This window comes from Mus caroli, unplaced genomic scaffold, assembly GCF_978045245.1.
Source record: "Mus caroli unplaced genomic scaffold, Mus_caroli_1 scaffold_18, whole genome shotgun sequence".
Classification (NCBI taxonomy): Eukaryota; Metazoa; Chordata; class Mammalia; order Rodentia; family Muridae; genus Mus; species Mus caroli.
In genome coordinates, this window is record NW_028227273.1 from 32032725 (window position 1) to 32055414 (window position 22690).

At 43.0% G+C, this 22690-nt stretch overlaps 1 protein-coding gene across 3 annotated transcripts in view; it reads left to right on the forward strand.

Annotated features, from left to right (window-relative positions):
- The first annotated feature begins 793 nt into the window (after positions 1-793).
- Positions 794-22690, forward strand: part of Efna5 (ephrin A5) — a 281643-nt gene continuing 259746 nt past the window's right edge. For all 3 annotated transcript variants that reach the window (XM_085832692.1, XM_021149546.3, XM_021149547.3), the window contains exon 1: positions 794-1095. In XM_085832692.1, the coding sequence (XP_085688818.1) occupies positions 971-1095 (125 nt within the window). In that variant the 5' untranslated portion in view covers positions 794-970. The remainder of the gene's footprint in view (positions 1096-22690) is intronic.

Sequence of the window (22690 nt, forward strand, 5' to 3'; positions counted from 1 at the left end):
CCCCGACTCAGCCAGCGCCCGGGGGTGCCATCTCGCTCTGCCTCTGCGGTCGGACTCCTCTGGGGACCTGCTGGAAGACGTGAAGAGTCAAACTTTTCTTGGAGCTTTTTCCGAAGCAAGACCCGCTCCTCCTCTCCTCGCCCGAGCGCTCGGCTGCGGCTTTGGGCAGTTCCAGGACTCCGGCAGAGCCGGGCTCGCGGATCCAGATCGCCGCTCTTCTCTGCGCACCTCCGGGTACCGCAGTCCCCAGGACTCCTGCGAGCCTTGTGGGGGGTCGCCTGGCCAAGGCACAGAGGGGAGGCTCCGGACTGCTTCCAGCCTCCTGGGGCCACCAGTGTGAGGACGCCCCCCCCCCCCCCTCCACACAGCGCCCTCCTCCTGCAGTTTCTCTCCGGCCGCCAAAGTAACTTGGAGCAAAGCGGGGCGCACGGTGAGGGCCCAGCGCGGCGGAGGAAGCCCGTGCAGACCGCGGCGCCGACACTGAGCCGGGCCCGGCGGGCCGGTGTATGTCTCCCCGCAGCCGCGGCGCTCAACTCCCCGTGACTGTGCAGCGCGCGCCGCCGCCTGCCCCGACCCGCGCTGCCGCCGCCCGGGCCCGCACGCACCTCCCTCTCCCGGGGTGACCGGCTTGCAGCCGCCGCCCGAGACACAGCTCCGCACCCCTTCCCCCGCCCTCGCCGCCGCCACCGCACACACGCACGCGTCTCTCCGTCTTGTGATTCTTCTCCCCTCCGGAGCCCTTCAGTGGGGGTGCGAGTTTGTCCCCCCGCCCCAGCCACTGCCTCCTCCTTCTCTCTCTCTCCTCTTCCTCTTCCTCCCGCGCTCGCCGCGCGCCTCTCGCCCCTTCATCGTATTTATTCCTATTTATTTGGCGTCCGCTCTCTTCGTCTGCCCCTCTCCCTCCCTCCCCCTGGATCCCCGATCTCTCCCCGGAGTGGCGCGTCGGGGGCTCCGCCGCTGGCTAGGCGTGATGTTGCACGTGGAGATGTTGACGCTGCTCTTTCTGGTGCTCTGGATGTGTGTGTTCAGCCAGGACCCGGGCTCCAAAGTCGTCGCCGACCGCTACGCCGTCTACTGGAACAGCAGCAACCCCAGGTAAGGTGGCCGGGGCGGGGGCGCCGAGAGCTCGGGCTCCGCGGGCCTGGGCCGGGAGCAGGGGACACGGCGGCCGGGAGCGGCGCGCACCAGCCGCAGGCAGCGCGCGCCCTCGGAGCCTGCGTCGCCAGACGCCTCTGGCCGCCCGGCGCCGGCGGGAAGCGCTCGCTCCGCGCCGCTCTTTGTTAAGCCAGGGCGGCAGGGCCGGCGGCTGCTCGCAATCCCCAGGGCTGCGCGGAGCCGCTGCCTCCGACCGGGTGCGGGGAAGACACGGGAATGGGCGGGAGCCCCGGACCCGGGCCACCGCTTCCCAGCCGGGGAGATTGGCCCGCACCTCCGGATCCCTGCTCAGGGCTTGGGTGCTGGTAGCCTCGGGTGCGTACTGCTGAGTGGTCCTCCCTGGAGCCTGGGGGGCGCGGGGCTGAGGCCGAGATCCTGATAGATAGCATCAAAGTTTTTTTTTTTTTATTTTAAAATTTTTATTTAAGCATAATGCCCTCTTTTACCTCCTTGCGCGCATAGAGAGAGCGCGTACCGGTTAGAGGGAAGCAAAGGGGGGTTGGAGGGGTGGGTGAGTGGGAAGCAGAAGCTTTAGGGTTTAATGTTCTTTTTAACTGCGAGATAACTGTTCAGTGACCCCCCCGCCCCCGCCCCCCCCCACACACACACCGCCAAGTCGGTCTAGGCCCATCGCGCTTGGCCGTGGAAAGGATTTCCCAGCTCGGGCACCCTCCTTTCCCCCCCAATGGGCTTAAGGTGCCAGAAAGTTTGATCGAATGCCGGGTTACGTCACGAGTGCAGAGCGAGCCTCTGGAGTTGGCAAGCCGGAAGGTGGGAGCCTTCGCCCCGGGGCCTGGCGCTGCGCAGCTGGAAGGACGCGCGCGGTTACCTGCGACAGCGTCTAGGCGACCCCAAAGCCTGCGGGCTTGGCGGGAGGCTGGAGGCGGGCGCCGGGGACTTCCTTAGCGCACGCTCTGGGCCCTAGCTTGCCGCAGCCATCCTGCAATCCTGGACCCCGGAGAGGGGAGGAGGGTCGTCCATAGCACCAGGCAGACCCTTTCTGGTCCGGGCTGCTCCCAAATCTTACTTTCTCCCGAATCTGGACCCAGCAGTCGGTCCCGCTGGGCTCACATCGCTCTGCTTTCAGCTGTGGGCTGGTAGTATTGGTGTGTTGTTCTGGGAGGGAGGCAGTGTCGCTTGTACCTAGGATCACAGGTTTTTCTCTGGGCTGAAGTGGAAGTTGCGAGGAAAGAGGCGGGAGACCGAGGACTGAGCCTGTGGTTGTGGCGCATCTAAAGCTCTAGGCGAGGGGGCCGGCGGACGCCTCCAGTTCAGTTTCCCACCAGCCCTTTCTAGCGCCTCCAGCTTTCTTCTGTTATGAATTCAGAGGTTTTCCCGGTTGTCAAGGGTCAGCTGGGATGAAGAACAGATTTCTCCAGGAATGCTCAGGATTGCCCATCCTAGGGAGAAATCGCCCCACCCTGTTACTCCAGCCCAGTCACACCCAGGTAGCCTAAAGTGCCTGCCTAGCTCATCCTAGAAACTTTGCGTTTTTTAATAAAACGGGTGTTGTGGGGTGGGAATTAGAATGGGAAGCTATTTCCTCTTTGACACGCCACTAGCCACTATTAGGAAAAGAGAAAGAGATGACGCTCTGCCAGAGAATATGCCTTTTATTAAAGCTGACAAGACAAATAGAACAAGCTTTCCATTTGCAATGGTGTTAAAAGCAAGTCTAATTACGTTGCTTGGGGTAGGTACCTTTGGACTTTCCTGGGGCAGCATGCATGGAACATCAGTTTGTATTTTTAAACTTAAATGATTTATCTAATAAAGTAGAGCCAGTTATTTGAATTTGGGACATTTTGCTCTTGTTGGTCACTCAAAAATAATTCAGTGGGATCGTTTTGTCCTGGCATTCATTCATTAGAATGGTGGCTGTCTCAGTTTGCCTTAGATTAAAGCTGAAGGAAGTATCAGCTAGCCCCCTCTTCACCTGTCAAGCTAGGCTCAGGAAGTTCCTGGACATTTTATCTCAGTTTTATGCTTTTGCTACCGTTGTTTGGTTTGAGATTAGCAAATTGATTTTTGTCATAGGTCATGTTTTTTAATAGATCTGCCCTTCCTAAAGAAAATTCTCTCAGGATGCCATGGTAGCTTTCTTTGAACCTGCTCAGTTAGAATCTGTAGACTTTAAAAAAAGACCAAGAATAGTCTTAAACCAGCATGTTAATCTGAAGTCTGTGAAAATAACTCACCATTTGGCCATGAGCAGTTTGATGGCATCCCAAAGAAAGAATCGGGGACCTTTCTAAGATATAATATTTACTATTCTTACCGATTTATGTAGGCCTTTTATCATGGTATGCTGTTGCATTAAACTTACTTTTAAAAGTAGGTAGTGATAAGTAGTTTTAATGCAGATTCATGAACTGAAATGTAATTTTTTGGGCAAGCCTCTTTAGCTGCTGAGCCATGTCATCAGCCCCGAAATGTAATTTTTTTTTTTATGCATCAGGAAAAGTCGGTTTTAATGTAACCCAAAGGGGCAAATGCAAAATAAGTAATTTCAAAGTTGCCAAGATAACAAACAACTCCGTAGAAGTTGTGTGGGATTATTTAGTATTAAAAATTAGATGAGCATTTTCATGGACATCATGGTTTTGTAATGTTAGACCTAACTTTTGGCCTTCTATAAAATGTATCAAGATTTTTGCTAAGTTAATAAAGTAATAAACAGACTTCAGTCTCTGGAAAATAAGTAGGCAATATCACATTCAACTTAAATCCTTTTTATTTTTATTTTTTAACTTAGAAGCTTAGTGGACACACTAAGCTGATAAGAATGGATCGTTTCTGTCCACAAAGTGAATGGAGTAGATTCTGCTTGAAATTGTGCTTCAATTTCAATTTAGGTTGAAATAAAATCAAGTATATCTCGGTCATCATCATTAGGCCGTTCATTCTGCAGAAGTTCTTGAAGTCACTTCTGTGGCAGAAGGAATTTTGTCTACCATATGGTACTATCTTTTCAGACTTGGTGTTGAGGCCCTAAGTATCTATAAGTCTGTTATTTCAAGAAAATATAAACTCATGTTCTATCTAAATAGGGTTCCAGGTAGAGCCTGTCTCCTCACTTGTCACTCCTGGGCAATGAATATTGCCCTTTTAACTGTTGCTAACTATTGTTGCCTGGGTTTATTGAACAGTGAATCCAGTTGATTTTATGCATCAAATTGGCACAAATCTGCGAAAAAGCGACCGAGAAAGGATCGCTGTAAATAGGATTGCGACATGTCATTTGCCAAAACACATCCTTCACCTTTCTCTAATTCGAAGGCTGCTGGAGTTTTACCTAAAATTGTGTCACCCTGCATTCTGAGCTGGACTGTGAGGGAATCATTTGCATGATGAAAATCTAACTGGAAGAGAGAGTTTAACTATTTAAGTTAAAACCATAGAAAGCTTTAAAGGAACTTTTAAAAGATAACTTACAATAAGAAAACTTTATTTGCATTGCCCCCTTGATAGCTATGCCCATACAAATAGACACGGCTTAAAGTTAAGAACACATCCATTAACCCAGAGATCCCTGTAAACAGCTCGATGCTTCCAACAACTACCCTCATAAGCACTGTGTGGACCCTGAAAAGTTGCTCTTCAGTTTCTCTATTTGCCAAAATGACTCTGGAGTGGCTAAATATATCTTCTGATTTGTATTGTAGATCAGGGAGTAAAAAATGGGTGACAGTTGCAAATATAACTGAGTCTAGCTCTCCTCAACCTGTGTCCTGCTCAGGTTTGAATATTATCAGCCTGAGAGTTTATTCCCTTAATATGAATAATATCACAAAGACTCTACCGAGTACAACCAAGTTGGCTTCTGTTGTTGAGTTCTTTCTTTAATTTTTTTTTTTTTAAGGAACTTTACGAAGCATCTCACGTAAGAGCAATAGCTCAGCATTTAGTTGTGTCCATGTATAGAGAAATTAGAATTGTGGGTTAGCAGTCCTGAATGCTTCTTCATGGGAGGGACCTATGCACATAGCTAAATAGAGAGAAGTACTAATATTTTTTTCTAAGAATATTCCCTTGAGTACTTTTCTTTCAGAATTCAGTGGTTCATTTTAAAAACATCTGAGCCATCATCAGATTGGTCATGTATGCCAGAACGCTGGCACTGTCCCTTTTCCAGTGACAAATAAATAAAGTCATCAAGGTTTAGATCCAGGAACTAGTTACGAGGAGAGAGGAGAGGTTTATTTTGACTTCTAGTGGGCTCTCTGGCTGAGTTTGTAAAGGATTTCTTCATTTTTGAAGTTTAAAAATTTTAAAGTAACGCCTATATGTTCATAACACAAATCCTTTTTAAAATAAGTGGCATCCTGAGAAATCTAACTCCTGAGTTTCAGTGCCATATAAAATGTATCATTTTATTAGCTGTGTTGGGTTAATTTTATCATTTTGATATTTATATCAGAATTATGTAAGCACTCTACATTAGACTACTAGTATGTGACCTTACCTATGACCATTAATAAGAGATCTGCAGTTTACACTGGCCTCTCTCCCTCCTCTCCCTTTAAATATAGATATTTTCAGAAGTCAGCTTCTTGGTTTTTGGTCTGTCTCTCCTGGAGTTTTACAGAGTTAGATTAGCTAGTGAGTTTATTATTTCCTAGTCATTGTGTGCGTTATTGTATATAGTCATATTAAACTATCAGAAAGCATATACTGTCTGCTGTTAAGGTGACTGGCATATCAGTGCTGTGTGAGACAGCTGTACAGGCTCACTCAGCATTTCCAATATGAAAACAATGACATTAAACTAGGAGTGATCCAAGATACCAGGACAGTGTTTAGTAATTCACTTCTGTTGTGTGATTTGAGTGGTATTAACCAGGGCATTTTGGGACCGATACCTGGTAGAGCTTTTTGTCTGTGAAAACAGGCAGGTTTAGATGGAACCCTTAGTTATTTGGGGCAAATTAACTTCCTGGATTTTCTGCTGTTTAATCTTGCAAAATACAGGCATTTCATTGCAGTCTCCCCACTGGCCTGGTTTCCTGTTGGACAGCGACCGATAAAGAAGGCACCTCCCTTCTCTCCTGTTGCTATGAACTGAGCAAGCTACCAGCTTCATGCTGGGCCAGGAAAGTGAATGGATACAATTAGTCCTTCAGGAGCCCAGGGCTTTGCTAGCTTGGGAAAAGAAGATGCCAAAATAACTTAGAGGAGAGAGAGAGAGAGAGAGAGAGAGAGAGAGAGAGAGAGAGAGAGAGAGAGAGAGAGAGAGAGAGAGAGAACAAAACATAAGAATGTATTTAAAACCACACAGTTTTATGTATATAACAGTGTTTGATACGTTATTTTTCAACAGAAACCATTTGCTTAATTTTTGAAGCAGACTCTATTCTATTCTACGTCTTTTTCTGATTGTTGTGAATAATCCCTGAAGCTGTAAGGGTTCTAAAAGGTGTGATCCCCTTCAGTAATGAACCACTCTGTGGTGATTTAGTCCATATTATTGATTTTCTCTTCGTAAATAGTATATAAACTATTAAAATAACAGCATAACTACAATATCCGTGTTGTAAAGGAAGCCTGTGTTTCCCTCAGCACACTGGAGAAGGCAGTCCTTGCCCCTTGCCCAGGACAACTCATTCAGAACAGCCTTCTGAACAGAGGGGAAAAAAATTCTCCTTTGATCAGCTCTGACAAACAACACCTTCACATCCAGGCGTAAAAGCTTCAAAGAGGAGCATGAGCAATGAGATATTAATACTCAACTTTTAATAATTTGTCTTACCATAGTGGTCTTTGCCAAACGCCAATAAATTACTGTCTCTTTGAAGGGCCTGATTTATATTTTTCCATTTATATGTTAGTCTGCTTCTCAACCCATCTCCTGAGATGTTTTGTAGAAAAGTTTCTTGTGACTAATGTGAACCTCCAGTGTTTCTGAATAGGATATTACTCAATACTAGGAAGTCTGCCTTTCCCCACCCCCCCCTAAATTTGTTTGCATTTTATGTTTTCAAAATGTAGTCAGTCATGAGCAAGACAGCACAGTGACACAGAACCACTTGGTTTAAAAGTAAACATTAATAATGCAAACTTTCTCTACTGAAATTATCATGCAAACTTATTATTGAAGAGCAGCCCATGTGTTTTGGTCTTCTTGATGGTCTGTAGCTCTGACTGCGCTCTCTGTGAAGGATGACGGTGGAGCTTCCAAAAATCTGTGCACCGACCATTTGCTCGTAGAACATTTGTATGAATACAAACTCTTGATTTTTTTGAGCTTTCTGGATTTAGTTTTCAAACAGTGAGCCATATGTTTCAACAAAACATTACTTTTAAAATATTGGAAGCTCAGCTCCCACTGAAGTTACCTAGGTGCTGTGAGACTCTAGCACACTGTAGCGAGGGCTCGCTCAGCTTTCATTCAGGTGGATTCTATCATTTTCAATAAGGAAAAATAAACCTTTGTCATCTTCAGACACATCCTTCAAACAACTGACAGTTGACAGGTTGAAGAAAATGTTACTGTCAGGTCTTATTTTCCACTCAAGTGAGGAATAAAAATAGGTTTAGATGAAATTTTTTTTTCTAAAAAATATATTTAAAAGTTACTTCAAAATGGGGGAAATATTTTTAATTTTTATATGGAAGTCATAAAATTAATCTGTGCTTACTTCAGGGAAGGTCAGGGAAGTACGTTTCAAGGAGAGATTCCAAACAGTTAATTTCCTATGCTTTAACTCCTAACAAGGCAAATGCAGTTGAATTGATTGCATATTGCAGGGTGTTTTTATATCAGATCCTTAAGAGATATGAATTGGTATTATTCCTGTTGTGACTGAGCCAGTGGCCTGGTTTTCATGGCTGGTGACCATGATTTGGTGTGAAACAGGAGTGAGAATTTACCCATTTGTGAGGTATCTGTGCCTTCACGCACATGCGTGTAGGCATTGAACACTTGTGCTGTTCGCACACAAAGATTTGACCATTTTGAGAAATGCCTTTGTCACTAATACTTTTAAATATTCGTACAGGATAATTGATGCTTCCCCAGGCAGAAGCCTGCGAACACATAGGAGTTAGGATGAGACCAAAGTTGTATCGCTGAATTTAGAAAAGCTGGCTTTGGATCCCAGCATCTTTCTTTGCTTCCTCCTTCTCAAAGCGGCCATCTTGTTTCAAGACCGACTGACTTTATTTCTCTCGTGAAAATTGTCTGGAAATGAATATGGACAGGAGAGGACTAAACCGCCAAGTACTCATTTTCAGTGGGACTCTAAGCTAAGGGACTGTCTTATTTGCAAAGTCACAAAAATGCTATCTCTGTATTTAGTTGACAAAGGGGTGTTCTAGATAGCGTTCACAAACTAGCTGAGGTGTATTGTATTTTAATGTTAAATGCCGTGTTTCCATAGGTAGTTCTCTCTTTAAGCTTATAATCACCCCTAATGTCCCTGCTGTCACCCCATCCTCTGCCTTTTCTTTCTACTAACCCAAACTGAGTAGGTCTTCCTGTTGTTTGATCTTAGCCCCCTACCCCCACCCAGCAGACATACACATAATCTTATGTGTTGCCAGGTATCTTCATGCAGTAAGAGGCAGAGATAAAAATGTAGATGCCTCCCCAAATAAAACATTTATATGCCTTTAGAAACACGATGTGAAGTCAGAGCCTGGGTGCCCCTTTAAACACAGCTTCTCTCCTCCTCCTCCTCCTCCACCTTTTAATAAACAGTTTTTTTGAGGGTATAAAAGAGAATTATTTCAGAGGCGACACACATTTGTTGCAGAAACTCGTAAGAGCCTACCAGCTGAGAGTCTGCTGTGTTTTCTACCATGTTCTGTATTTCTGGGTACATTTGGGAGAACATGTGGCCTAGTAAACTTTACCAAAAGTTTACACTACACTTCTTGCTGCTGCATCTGTTTGATGATGTCTGGGAACATCATTATCATGTTTCTCGGTAAAAGCAAAGCTTCCCTAAGATTAATTTCTAAAGTAGCCTGACTCAGTCTGTCTAATTTAAACTGTCTGCTTCAGATTACTTGCTCAGTAGAAGAGGGGTTTGTGTGGCGATAGATTCAGAATAAACTTGGTAAGTAAGATGCACGTTTAAAGAACAGACAGGCATCTTGTGCTTAAAGTCAAGGTCTGAGTTGGCAAAGACTTTTTGCACCAGAAAGCATCCCTCTGAGGTCCTCTGTCTCTGAGGTCTGTCGTCTGCTTTCTTTTGACTGCTAGAGATTAAAATAACTGAGTGTTCAAAGTGACCTTTTAGTTTTAGATGAACTAACAAATACCTTTTTGGGGGATAGGTTTTTTTTTTTTTTTTTTAATGTTTCCAAGCTGTCAGAGTTTCCATTTTAAGTTTTATTAGTGACTTATTTATGTAGGTTAAGAACTATAATTAACAATTAGCTCTTGCCCCTTCCTATGCAAACATGGAGGATGAAAGCCTTTCCCTATAGAAAACGTGGTCTGTGGTTTGAGTAAAATTAAGCGATGGTTTAGTGAAGCCATTAATTGCACTACAAATTGTTACTCAAGTTTTGATCATGGGGAAGGACATGATACTTGATGCTTCTGAGATGTCAGGGGGATTAACACTCGGTTGCATTTCCTGAGCTTAGTATACAGGAGACTTAGCCTTCTGAGTGAAGTTTTATAGTGTTTAATTTAATGGAGACAGGTGAGAATGGGCAGAAAGGCCAAAGTAACTCTCAATATGGAGAAATGGTCTTTTGTACTTAACAATTAGGTTAAACAGAGTGGGGGCAAATGAGCCTGGCCCTCCTTCTATTGTTTCAGGGCAAGAAAATGTAGACAGATGTCGGAATGTAGAAGCAGTGACCTCTGACTTGCACAGCATGGCCACTGCCTGGGCACATAAGTGTCCTGAGCCACCATCGTAGCAGCAGAGCACAGTTTTGAAGAGAGTGACCCTTTGGGATGGGGACCCTGAGGCTGATTCTGTAACCCTGTGAGGCTCTTTCCAAAACCTTCCCAACTTCACTTTAAGCATCTCAACCCCCCTGAAATGTGTCTCAGGCGCAGAGCTTGGTGACTTCTGGATGTGTTCTTCACAGAGCCAGTTGGTGCAGTTGCTATAAATCTTTGCTTCCAAATAGTTTTTCCTCATCCCGTTAGAATCATGGAGAAGGCTAAAGGAGGCTCAGACGTACGTACCTTTCTGCTGTGGCAGAGCACTTGCCTGCTTTGTTTAGCAAATGCTTTTTATTTTTATTTATTTTTATTTTTTAAAAAGTAGATGAAAGAGGTGGTTTTGTTAAAGGCCTTTTCTTTTAGTCCCAGGTCTGCAATCTCGCCAGTAACCTCCGGGTTCAGACAGACCATGAATGCTTTAGATACTGTGGCATTCAGTGTTTTCTTCATATATTTGTTTACTGTTAGTGCTTCAATAAACTTTTATGCCTATTTTTGTAGTTCTCTGGCAGGGGCTCCCTGTATTAGCATTTAGTGACCCAGCACTAAAGAGGGGTGCAGTTCAAATAGTGGTGCTTCTCACAGGGTTTTGTGTCAAGCCAGAGAAAATAATAGGGGAATGAAAGCTGCCAAAACGTGTCTCCCAATTACTAATTAATCAGACCAGAAAGGACCTCAGTGGAGGATCTCATGTCCACCGTGGCAGCAACTTGGGGATGCTTCGTCTTCAATACCATATGAAAGAAGTTAAAGTTAGCCTCCCCAGGAAGTGCGGCACCCAGATAGGAGGACACGAATGTTAATTGTTTTTAAAGTCCGAAAGGGGAGACCAAACCACAATTTAAAACTGAATCTTTGTACTCCTCACTGCTGGTATCGAAACGTGAAGCTATTCTAAAGAGTATTTCCCTTATTAATAAGCAATGCCTTTATTCTTATTAATATTTCAGGGCAAGCATTATGCTATTCTTGGTTTTAGTGTTGGTGTAGCACTGGGCACATACTTTACTGTTGGGCGACTTGAGTCCATTTTTAAACTTTCCCCCCCCCCACTTTCTGCCAGTCACCCATCTATATTTTGGAGATTACTGTAACTGGAGGATGAAACCCCCCTCTCCGCACACATTAAAATGTATATGTAGACACACTCTGCTTCTTTTTCAGCCGTTTCCCCCGTAGTTGCTGGGCCCATTATTAAATGCCTGTTATTAATGTATTTTTTTCTATAGCATTTACAATATATAAAGGAAAAGGTCTTGGGTAGCACTATAGCTGTCAGGGGAACAATGAAAACTAATTACACACTCAGCCATCACCGTTGTCAACTATCCTCTTGGGAGGACAATAACATGATGTGTGTGTGTGTGTGTGTGTGTGTGTGTGTGAGAGAGAGAGATCCATATGTATACATATAGGGTCAGACATACCTTTTACTTCATTTTTTGAGCTATACATTTTCTGAATCTAAATAAAGCACTGGCAACAAAATGTACACATGCTATCTAATTTGTCTAATTAGGTTCAAGAACAACGGTTCTTTGATGGGGACCCCGCCCCTTACTGCCCTTTCTTCACAATGTAGATAGAATCAGTCAATTCATGCCTTCGAGTTGTCTCATTAATTTAAATATTATTTGGGCATGGTCTTACAATCAATGCACACATGTTGTTAATTATCTAATTATTTCGTGAAAACTCTTATTTCCTTACTTTGGATTTTTGTGTCAATAACTGGATGATCAAGAACTAATCAATTTAGTCCATGTAGCTTGTTGGAGCGGTTTCATGGCCCTGGCCACTCTTAGATGTAGTTAAGAAAGAAAATAAAGCAACTAATAGTAGTGTTTTTTTTTCCCTTCCAAACCTCCACAGCTTTGGTGTATTTGGGGACAAGCCTTTGAAGCAGTTGAATAACAGGGTGCTTCAGAGTCAGTTCTGAGTTATACTTACCTTACAGTCTGCTTGAGCTCCAGTCCTGCCCAGAATTAGACTGGGTCTAATATTTTACATCCAGACTTTTCCGTTTTGGGTGAACTCTCTCTGTTTGAAGAGAATCTATTTCTTGTATCTCACCCTAGAGGCAAGTGGGGGGCGGGAACCTCAGGAACTTTATATTGATTCGACAATATTTAAAAACAAACAAACAAAAATTTCACACGAGAGAAGTGTTATAGGTATTAGTAATAATATATTCATGTGTTGGAAACTTAGAAGTTATGGTTGATAAAATATTTACTGAGCGGTACCATATGTAAAGCACTGAAAAGTAGACCCAAGGCTTAGCGGGAGGCGGGCAGTGTCCGTGCTCCTGGGCAACCCAAGGGTTTGGTCAGAGTTAAGAATTCTGTGGCTATAATGACAGTACAGACTAGACAGTATTATAAGAAATCTTTACGTCATTTCACCTGACAGGTGTCTGTAAAGTGTCTACTGTGGGCCAGGTATTGTTCTCAGAGCTGGCAATGTAGCACTGCAGACCGCATGCCAGCCACCAGGAAGTGTTCATTTAGTGTTTTCTTGGTCCCTGGGGTGCATTCTGAGCTCTTGGGGAATCTTGCTGAACTGCAGATTTTAATTCAGTAGACCTTGGTAGGGGCCCGGTGTCTCAAAATTTCTGACCAGGTTCCCGGGGAAACTGCCACAAACGTTGTGAGTTCCCTGGTTGTGAACATGGGTGCTCTGTGGACATGCCGTAGAAGAGATTCTTTCTCTGGCTTCTTGTAAGGACTTAGGGCGGTTTTTGTCTTGAGCTTTCTATGGAGTCGTCTCTCTGGTTTCTGAAATGGCTTTGTATTTGCATGACTGAAAAGTTATTTGTCATTTAAAAGACCTAGAAGGCCCAGCTGTCCTCATTTCTAGCCCTTTCCATGAAATTGCAGACATATAAAATGAAATTGTACATTGAGGTTTATGCTTCATTAAAAACATACCACTAATAAGGTCAGAGCTGGGGATTTGGTTGTAAGTCCTCTCTGTAGACAAGTCCTACTTCAGTAAGAATGTTGTCTTGGTCCAAGAGGTTTGAAGAGAATTCTGCTATAAATATTAAGGATATTTACACACAAACTTTCCCCGAAGGTACTACAAATAGCGGTTCCAGAATGACACCTCAAAACAAAACAAAACACCCCAAAATAAAAAAAAAACCCAAACAGATTTTTAACACTTTGTAATTTAACTCCATGTGGTCAAATGAGCTTAAAATGTTTATTTTATATTCAGTCTAGAAGATGCGTGCTCAACAGTTCTGTTTCCAATGGCTGAGTTTCCTGTGGGTGGCTTTCAGGAGCTTATGCTTCCAGGACTTGGGAAAAAAAAAGAAAATCTCCCTTCTCTGAATTTCTATTATTCCAGTGTCCTTCGTGAGGAAACCGTTTCTGTAGAGTCAGTCTGTAGATATGTTCCTATGTCCTGTATTTCAGAGCAAGTAGCCAGTCTGCAGATACACTCTTGTGTTCTGTTCTTTAGAACAAACACCTCCTTTTCTTCTGGCTCACAAATGTCATGTGATGCTTTTTTTTTTTTTTTTTTTTTTTTTTGTTTTTCGAGACAGGGTTTCACTGTGTAGCCCTGGCTGTCCTGGAACTCACTCTGTAGACCAGGCTGGCCTCGAACTCAGAAATCCGCCTGCCTGTGATGCTTTTCTTAACAAGCCAGGAGTGGGACTGGCTAAATTTGGTTATTGTATCTTCTTTTGTTTGTTGCTTTGTCCACTTTCACTTGCTGTGAATACAGTGTTACCATCCTAAGTGCACCTTAAGCCCCTGAAAGAAGTTGTTATGGAAAGAAAGATAAAACCTGCTCTAAGTTAGGATCTTATGAAAACAAAGCAGTAGGCGAGCATTCCACTTAGCTGCACTTTTACTTTTAATTAATTAGTTGACGTTATTGTTGTTGAGACAAAGTCTTATTTTGTAGCTATTTTGTAGCTCTAGCTGGCTTAGAATTTACTCTGTAGATCAAGTTGGGCTTGAACTCACAGAGATCAGCCTGCCTCTGCCTCCCAAGTGCTGGGATTGAAGGCGTGCAGCCCTGTCTTGCTCTAATTTTATAACAGTGTTTGCCAACACTTTCTGCAGTTAATTATAAAGCAGAAGCAAATATCCTCCTTGTTAAATTCTTGATATAATGAATTTAATTAAAATTCTGGGCAGCAGTTTGTAAGAACAATGAGCATTATTAAGAATAGTAACTCGGCGTAGGGCTGTTCATTTGTAAGCGCACGTTTATGGTTCCCATGGCATACATGAGGGTGGTTCTCAATAGAAATGCTGAGAGGAACTCTCACTATTTCTAGAGTTTGTAATTCTTCTAGATTAAAAATTTTGAGAAGCATCTGTGGCTGTATGTGAGCTGTGGAAGGGAAGGAAGTATGCTGTGCGTTTAGAAGACTTAAATTTAGGAAGAAACTATACTTACTGATTAAAGTGAGGGCATTTTCATATCTCCAAAGAATGACTTCATTCAAAATAGGATCATGCATATAAGTCTTATGGTTGCCAACAGGCTTAGTGTAAAGTAGAAGATGCCCGAAGTTCTAGCTAGTGTTTTGTTCCCCTAATTAAGAAAATGAAAATAAATGTGTTGAATGTTTTAAAATGTGTTTCAAAGTTATTCAGTGTTTTCTGTCATCATAATAATAGATTGTAACTGAGTTTTTAGAAGGTGTGTGTGTGTGTAATTCATTATTAGATTGTAACCAAGATTTTAGGTGTGATTGTGTTTGAATCATTAATAGATTGTAACTGAGTCTTTAGGTGTGACACTGTGTGTAATTCATGTGCTTTTAAAATTTCAGTTTTATAATTCAGATGTTTAGGATAAATCCTTTTTCTGAGCATTATAGAGGCAAGGGCTTAGAGAACAAGATAGTGAAAAACATCTCAAGGGGTTGGAGTGAAGGCTTAGTTGTTAAGAGTACTTGCTGCTCTTCCAGAGGACAGGGTTCAGCTCCCAGCACACACCAGGCAGCTCACAACCATTCACGACCATAGTTCCAAGGATCCGATGCTCTCTTCTCTCCTCTGTGGGTACCAAGCTCTCCCATGGTCCACGCACACACACATGCAGGGGAAAGAGCTCTTACACACAGTATAACAAATAAAGCTAACATCATATGAAGCTGGACTCGGTAATCATCTCTTAGTATTTTTTGTTGAATTTTTGGATCTAGTTAAATGTCATTGCTGGTGGAGTTATACGTTCTGATCATAGCAGTACATAGGGACCTCAATTTTTTTTTTATCGCAATAAATAGATAGGTACAATAAAAATAATGTCTCTGTCCTGTGGAAATTTAAAAGTATATGAGATCTCAAAATTGCAGAAAATGGAAAGAGTCCACCATATCTCATTAAGGCAGGGGAACAAAAGGATTATGAGTTGAAGATAAACATGTGGGGATGGTGGCACATATGCCTGTAGATCCAGCACTTGGGAAGCTGAGGCAGGAAGTGGTGAGTTCAAAGGCAGCCTGTGCTATCTAGTGACACCTGGTCTCAAAACAAGAAGCACTATAAACAAAAGCAACAAGCAAGTAACTGTTCTCAGAAGTAAAACACTTAGTTTCAAAACATCTTAAAGAGCTGACTTTTTAAAAGACAGATTTATCAGCAAGTGCTCTGCCCGGAAAACTATGCATTTTGCATCTTTATTTTTTATTATCATTTTTTAAGAGTTCTCATTTCATTTATCCTTCAATTCCTACTATAGGAGAACTTTGAGAAAGTGGGACTTATGACATGTCTGTGTCTCCTCACAGAAAGGCGTTTGGATTTCCTTCTAAAAACTGGTCATTTATTTTTAATAATGTCCTTTCTCCTCTCAGTTTGTTTTCTGTATTGTTTTCTCTACTTTGGGCTTCATAGTTGTAATGAGATATCTCTATCTCAAAGGAGAAATTAATGAATACCGACACCCTCCTGCAGAATGCTTGTATTTCCAATGAGGAGCTTGTTGAAACAAATCAATTCCTGTCTAGGGCTGTTCCTGAAGGCAGCCCGGCTGGCCCTGAGATCTCAGTTTTCTTAATCTAAGCCCTACCACTCCGGCAGTAGTCTCTTGATGTCTGTCTGCTTGAGAACTCTTGCTATTGTGGCCTTAAAACTAACTTACATATTAATTATGCACACATCAACGGCAGGAGCACAAACAGATCATAGCATCCAGCCGAATTTGTCAAGGAACACAGATTTAATCTGATGAAGCCGGAGTAACATCACTGCTAAAGGCCAACTTCCTTGGAGAACTGTCTGGCAGTTATTGAAAGCAGATTTTACTTGGTATGTTTATAGTTAGGTGAATAGCCAGTGTGTTCATTATTTGTTCTAAAGTAGCATTACTTACATAATTATTTTAGAACTTCCTCTTCCTCTTAGCTATTCCCCCCCAAAGAAATGTACTTCAGAAGGGAAGTTATCAATAATCTATATATGCAACATCCAGAAATTTAAGGCTACTTGGCCAGTGCTAACACGCCTCCTGAGTTTATCATTAGGAGCACTGAAATTGAGCGAAGAACCGCTAAGGCTGCAGAACAGTTTTTCCTTACGAGTACAGTGCTTTAATATTTAAAAGTGCATGCTCATGGGACCACCCGCCTTATTTACCTTTGTTCTCTTGTCCTTACACACCAAAGCCTTAACTTCCTAAGCTTGCCGTAAGTTTTAAGTTTAACTTTTTGTATTATCTCCCTTATAATTTATGAGTATTCAGTTGCTTCCACTTTTTAAAAAGGGGGATTTATTCATTTATTTTTATCTATGCATATGGGTGCACGTCCGTTTTTTTGTGTGCACGCGTATGTGTGAGTCCCTGCAGGGGCCAGAAGAGGGCGTCAGATCTCGCGGAGCTGGAGGTACAGGTGGTTATGAGCCGTCTCAGCTGCATGCTGGGAAATGAAGTCTGGTCCCTGGAATAGCAGCCCTGCCTGTAAACTGCTGTGCCATCTCTCCCGCCCTTCTACAGGCCCCGCCCCCAAGCTTATTTTCTTCGTGAAAAAAAATAGTAAAGAAGTTTGACTTATTGACAGGCTAAACATTAAATTCTTAAATTCTGTTTAAAATCGATTTAAAAGGATCAGCCAGAAATGGACCCCAGCCAGGCTTGCCCAGTAGTTTCTGTCCATGAGAGTGTGTTGTTACCAAGTTGAGTGTATAGCAATCCAGCCATTGCTTAGGATGTTGAAATGGTTGGCTCGACTTACATTTTACTGTTTGCTGTTTACTAATACCGTAAACAATGTTGTAAAGATTATAGCCAGCAAGGTTCACAACTCTAGAGAATTGTAACGGAATAGGTGATTCTACTGTGTTCTCTGTTCCTATATTTTGGAGGGAAGGGTGGTTTGAGTTCATGGTGTTTTCTTAGCAAAGGCTAAATTGTGTCATCACGTTTTAGATGTTTAGAATTTGGAAGATGGTGACTTGCCTCTCTATGAAATTGTCATACATAACTTGGGCCAGTTGTATGTGCTTATCATTGAACTGTTTGGATTCTTATTCTCTGTCTCTATAAAAGTTCTATGAAATGAGGTTAGGATATGTGATTAGATTATAAAAATAACACAGTTCACTTACTGATTTGGGTAGAATTGTAACCAATGCCATTGACTATAGCAGACAGCCCTGACTCTGATTTTTAGGTATATAATGGAAATCTGTAATGATCTTATAATTTTATTTATTTATTTATTTATTTTGCGACAGGGTTTCTCTGTGTAGCCCTGGCTATCCTGGAACTCACTTTGTAGACCAGGCTGGCCTCGAACTCAGAAATCGGCCTGCCTCTGCCTCCTGAATACTGGGATTAAAGGCGTGTGCCACCACGCCCGGCTGATCTCCTAATTTTTAGTAAGACTTCCTAACTTCTTATGGTTTGATGTGGGAGAACTGACCCTGTGCTAGAATTTCAAAAGCACTAATTTAGCTGAGGAATTAAACATATAGTTGAGTAGTTTTGCTTTTAATATGTAGGATTTCTTCAGGTTATCTCAACAACATTGACTGTGTAACTGGAGTCAATTTGTCCCCAGAAATAATGACTCTGAGACTTCTTCTGTATGAACAAATACTTAGACCAATGGTCTTGGCTGTGTTCCCTGACTAGCTCATATCTCAATAATCCAGTTTATTCCAAGTGTGCCTCATGGCTGGTTACCTTCTTCTCAGTTTCATGTGTCTGTCTCCTCAGAATTTGGGGCGAATCTCCAGCACCTGACTATTTCCCCAGAATTCCTCTCTCTCTAGCAGATGTCCCACCTTCTAGTCTTGCTTCAGCTCATTGGCCAATCAGCCTTTTATTGACAGGTGTTGCTTCCATTCAATACAAGGGATTATCTCCATGTGACGCCACTGTAGTATGGTGGCCAACAACTCAACTCCCCTTATATCTGCTGCTCCATTGTAAGCCACCTCCAACTGTGAGAAATGAGTGCACATGGCTTTCTAGCTACTCTCTCTAGCTTCCTGGTTAACCTTCTCCATCTATGGCTAAGACAGAAGACATTGTCAGGAGTGTTTGGAATGGCATATCCTTCATTCATGGGTCTGGAAATTACAACCTCACTTTGAGACACACTCGGATGGATAGCAGATAGAAGAGCTGGGTAGAAAAATGAGTTCTGGAGGGTAGGGTAAGGATATCCACAGTCCTGCAATGACATTCTGGGCAGAAGAGGCAAACATTGGTAAGCTCCAGGTGGTTGTTAGGATCAGAGCTCTGCTCACAGATAGACAGGAGTCACTTTAAGTGGATTTGCAGTGCAGCCTGATTTGGTGTTTTAAGGCTGCAGTAATCACTGTTGGCTGACAATTGTTTTTTCTTGTTATAAATTGCTAATTAGTATTGAAAGTCTAACCCGTTTTGTAGAAAATCCTCCCTTATTTTCTCTGAGAAAGCGGCTTGGACCATAATCTATTTACTCATCTCTGCACCTCTCTTCCCTCTTGTGAAAAAAAAAATTCAGAAACCCCTAGGGACTCCCCACTGTTGAGTTCTGCTTGGGAGGAGCCGGAGAAAACAGTGGCTTCACACTGAAGTAAATATTGACTGGGGCTGTGGCTGAGCCTTGTTCAAAGCCTCCTATTGTTCCCCCTTAGTCAGCACTCCAGCCCAGCCTGGAGTGTGTGTGCATGTGTGAGGGAGAGAAGAAAGACTGTGGAGGGAAATGAACAGACCCACAGCTGAACTCGTAAATGCACCACAGAGCGGAAAGAGAAGCTGGCGACAAAGCCAGCAGGGCCTTATGCTGGGTTGCAGAGAATTTAGGAGCCTGAAGTGCAGGAACACTGGCTGTCTTGTCTGTCGAGGAGAAGTTCAGCAGACACGAAGCTGCTTGTTTGGGTGGGTCCAGCTGGTCTCCTGAGCGCAGCCTTCTTGGCGGTGAAGCAGCCTTTTCAGGACAACATTAAATATAGCTTGTGGGGGAACTCGAAAGAGAAATTGATAAGTCTGAATTCCAGAATAGCCGCTCTCCCTTCCTGGTACTTGTACTGAGGCTCTGTTGGCCTTCCTGCCTTCAGCTGTCACGTTGGATCACACACTCTCCTGGGTCTCCTAAGCGCCACTGCATCCCTAAGGTATCAGATGGGTGAGAGAGAGCCATATGCCATTTGAAACGAAAGTTCTGGAGTTGAGTTGTTCTTAGTGTCTGAGAAATTTGAACTCGTTCTGAAGGCAGCATTTAGACAGAGCACAGATACTCTTGTTTAAAGGGAAGTGCCGTGTGTAAAAACGAAGTCATTTTTTCCCCCTTTTAATTCAAGAATCCAAACAAACAGCTGGCTGCCTTATATTTTAGTGAAAACCATCTTGACACATTTACCAACAGGAAGAGTAAACAGGAATCCTAAAAAAAAAAAAAAAAAGAATCTTTATACGTCTTGACTGTAAAGTCATTTTTAATAAATACATTCCGAAAACCAGTGGCTTAATAAGAAGTTTTCATCTCCATGGACATTAAACGCACAGTCTTCCGTGATGTTTTGGCGCGAGCACATGAGTGCTGAAGGGCACATGCAGGCAAACACCAGGATGATTAGAATATTCATTAATTGCCAAGACAATCACCAAACTGTTCTACTCCGCTAGCATGTTAGGACAGATAATGTCACAATAAAGCAAGGGACACTGTGCCTGCTAGAAGAAGGCACATCTGTCCAGGGGCCACTGGGAAGCACTTCCGGGAAGGGAGATACTTTAGTCTAGATTCTGAATAAATAAGCATGGTTTTAATAGTCAAGATGGAAATAGTAGAAGAATATCCCAGGGACCGTTAGCTACAGGAGCAAAGACCTGCAGGCCTTGTGGCCTTGTGGATGGAGCTGGACGGTGAAGGAAACTTTTTGTACCGGGAAACTCCCCAGGCCTTTGTGGGAGTGGTGTGTTGAACATGTTATAGAACATTAATGTATGGCTGTGTTTTTGCTTTGGAAAAAAACAATAAAGGTGCTTTGTTGTTATTTGGTTTTGTTATTCGATTAGTTTTAGGTTCACAGCGCAGTTGAAGGCAGATACTGAAATATCTCCTCTACTCCATACCCTCCTGAATCAGCATTTGTAGTATGAAGGGGGCAGGTTGCAACACGTTATTTCTAAGTATAAGCAGGTACTGGCGAATGTTAAAGATCTCCAAACTAGCCTTGGCTTATGAGCGGTCCGGAGGGAAATGTTCAAACCCAGGACTTTTGGTATTTCCACGTGACTGGTCCTGTTTAATCTATCGGTATAATTTTTACTTCTGACATGGATTAAGCAGCTGTTTTCTCCCTAGTTTTGTTTGTTTTCAACAGAACAACAACATAACAAAACCAAATTCAAAAACACCTCCTGGTTGCTCAAAGCCATCACTGAAAATTATGTATAGAATAGACCAAGCATCACCAAACACAGCAAGCTGTAAGTCAGGGTTTGTGTTGCGGGGGAGGGCATCTATGGTCTGTACACCTCTGTTTCCAGACTTCTGAGATAGGAGGAAGAGCTCCTAGATCTTCAGATTCCACCCTTAGATCCTCCAAGTTACAGGACAGCCTCCATGTTCCCTGTTGGTAACTAGGAGTTGCGTTGTGGAAGAGATTTATTCTTGTTCGTACGGCTGCAAAAGCACTTGGGTTGTCTTAGAGGAACAGAATCGGATGGTACCTATCGATTGACCCTGACTGTATACCATGTACAGCACCTTGGGACCTCACCCTTGTTATTTATTTAGTCCTGACAAGAACTCTTATGAGAGTGGCATTATACTGATTTTTGCTTTACAGATGAGCAGACTGGGTGTTGCATATTTTAAACTAGCCCAAGGCCTCTTAGCTGTAAGTGGCCCCTTTAACCACTCAGCTGGGCTGTGTAGAGGGACATACTTCGTTTAATAGAACTTGGTACGATGCTGAAGCATGACCTTGGGGCAAAATTTCCGAGGACCTACAGTGCCAAATGATAGGGAATCTATGCTAATATGAAAGGAGTATTAAAAACGCACACTTTAGTCCTGCTTATTGAGTGTTTAATGGGCTGAAGGAGCAAGTCAAAACGGTTGCATCGGTAGGCACATAATTAGTTCAGAGCATCACTGTTTGGCAGGCTTGATCATTGGAGCTGTAGGCTGTTTTAAATATGTAGAGAGGATCGTCCTGACTCTTTTGGAGAAGAATCAGCCCACCGCTGGTTCTTGAATTAAAGTTTCAGAAGTTAAGAATCAATGTAGTCAAGAGGTTTTCCCAAACATTAATTTTCAAGTCCTGCACTCAGGGCTGGTCTTGGTTAGCATGTTCATGTGCACTGACTTCAACTTCTAGTGTAGTTCGCTTATTCCTACAGTAAACACCTGTCAGAGTTGACGTATTGGTTTAGGGGAGGAGTTGGAGGGAGATAAAAAGGAAGGTGGAAGTGATGTAATATTATAAATTCAAAAAATATACATATATTTTAAATAAAGAAACGAATAAGGAATAGCCTATATTTGCTTGAATGGGCTTTATTCCTGTGGCCCAGGTCCTTCCTCCGCCCACATCTTTTTATACTTCCTGTCATTTCTTTCCTTCACCATCTCTGCCTTACGGCCCTAAGGCCAGTAAATTATTCTTGGTTAGTCATAAAGACAAGTCTCCTGATAGGCTGGGAGTGGATCAGGTTCCCTTTAAGCCTCCAGAAGTGCATGGCAGAGGAAGAAAGGGCTTGGTGCTTCCTTTATGCATACCATACATCCGCTTTGCCAGACAGGCAGATCTGTTAGCCAACTTGATTATCAGGAGACCTTGGGGACTTCTTTCTTCCTGTCCTGAGTCGAGATTGTCTCAGCATCTCCCGCCTTAGCGGCTCAGAGGAATGACATAGAGATATTTGTAATACAATAGCTGTGTGCTCCTTTCTAGATTATATGATTCTTGAGGTCACAGAGTGTGGTTTGCATGTAAAACCACTGTGCCCAGGGCTGGTTCATCAGGAGTTGATGGTAGGTTCTGGGTATAGAGCTGTGCTTCTTCACTGGGTATTTACTGAGGTCCACAAAAAGCTAATCTTTCTATGTTTTAGTCCTCTGTGTACAAAAAAAAAATACATCATCATATTTTCATCCAGGGAAATTATTTTTACAATTAAGTAATGTATTTTTACATGCAAAGCCTGTAGTCA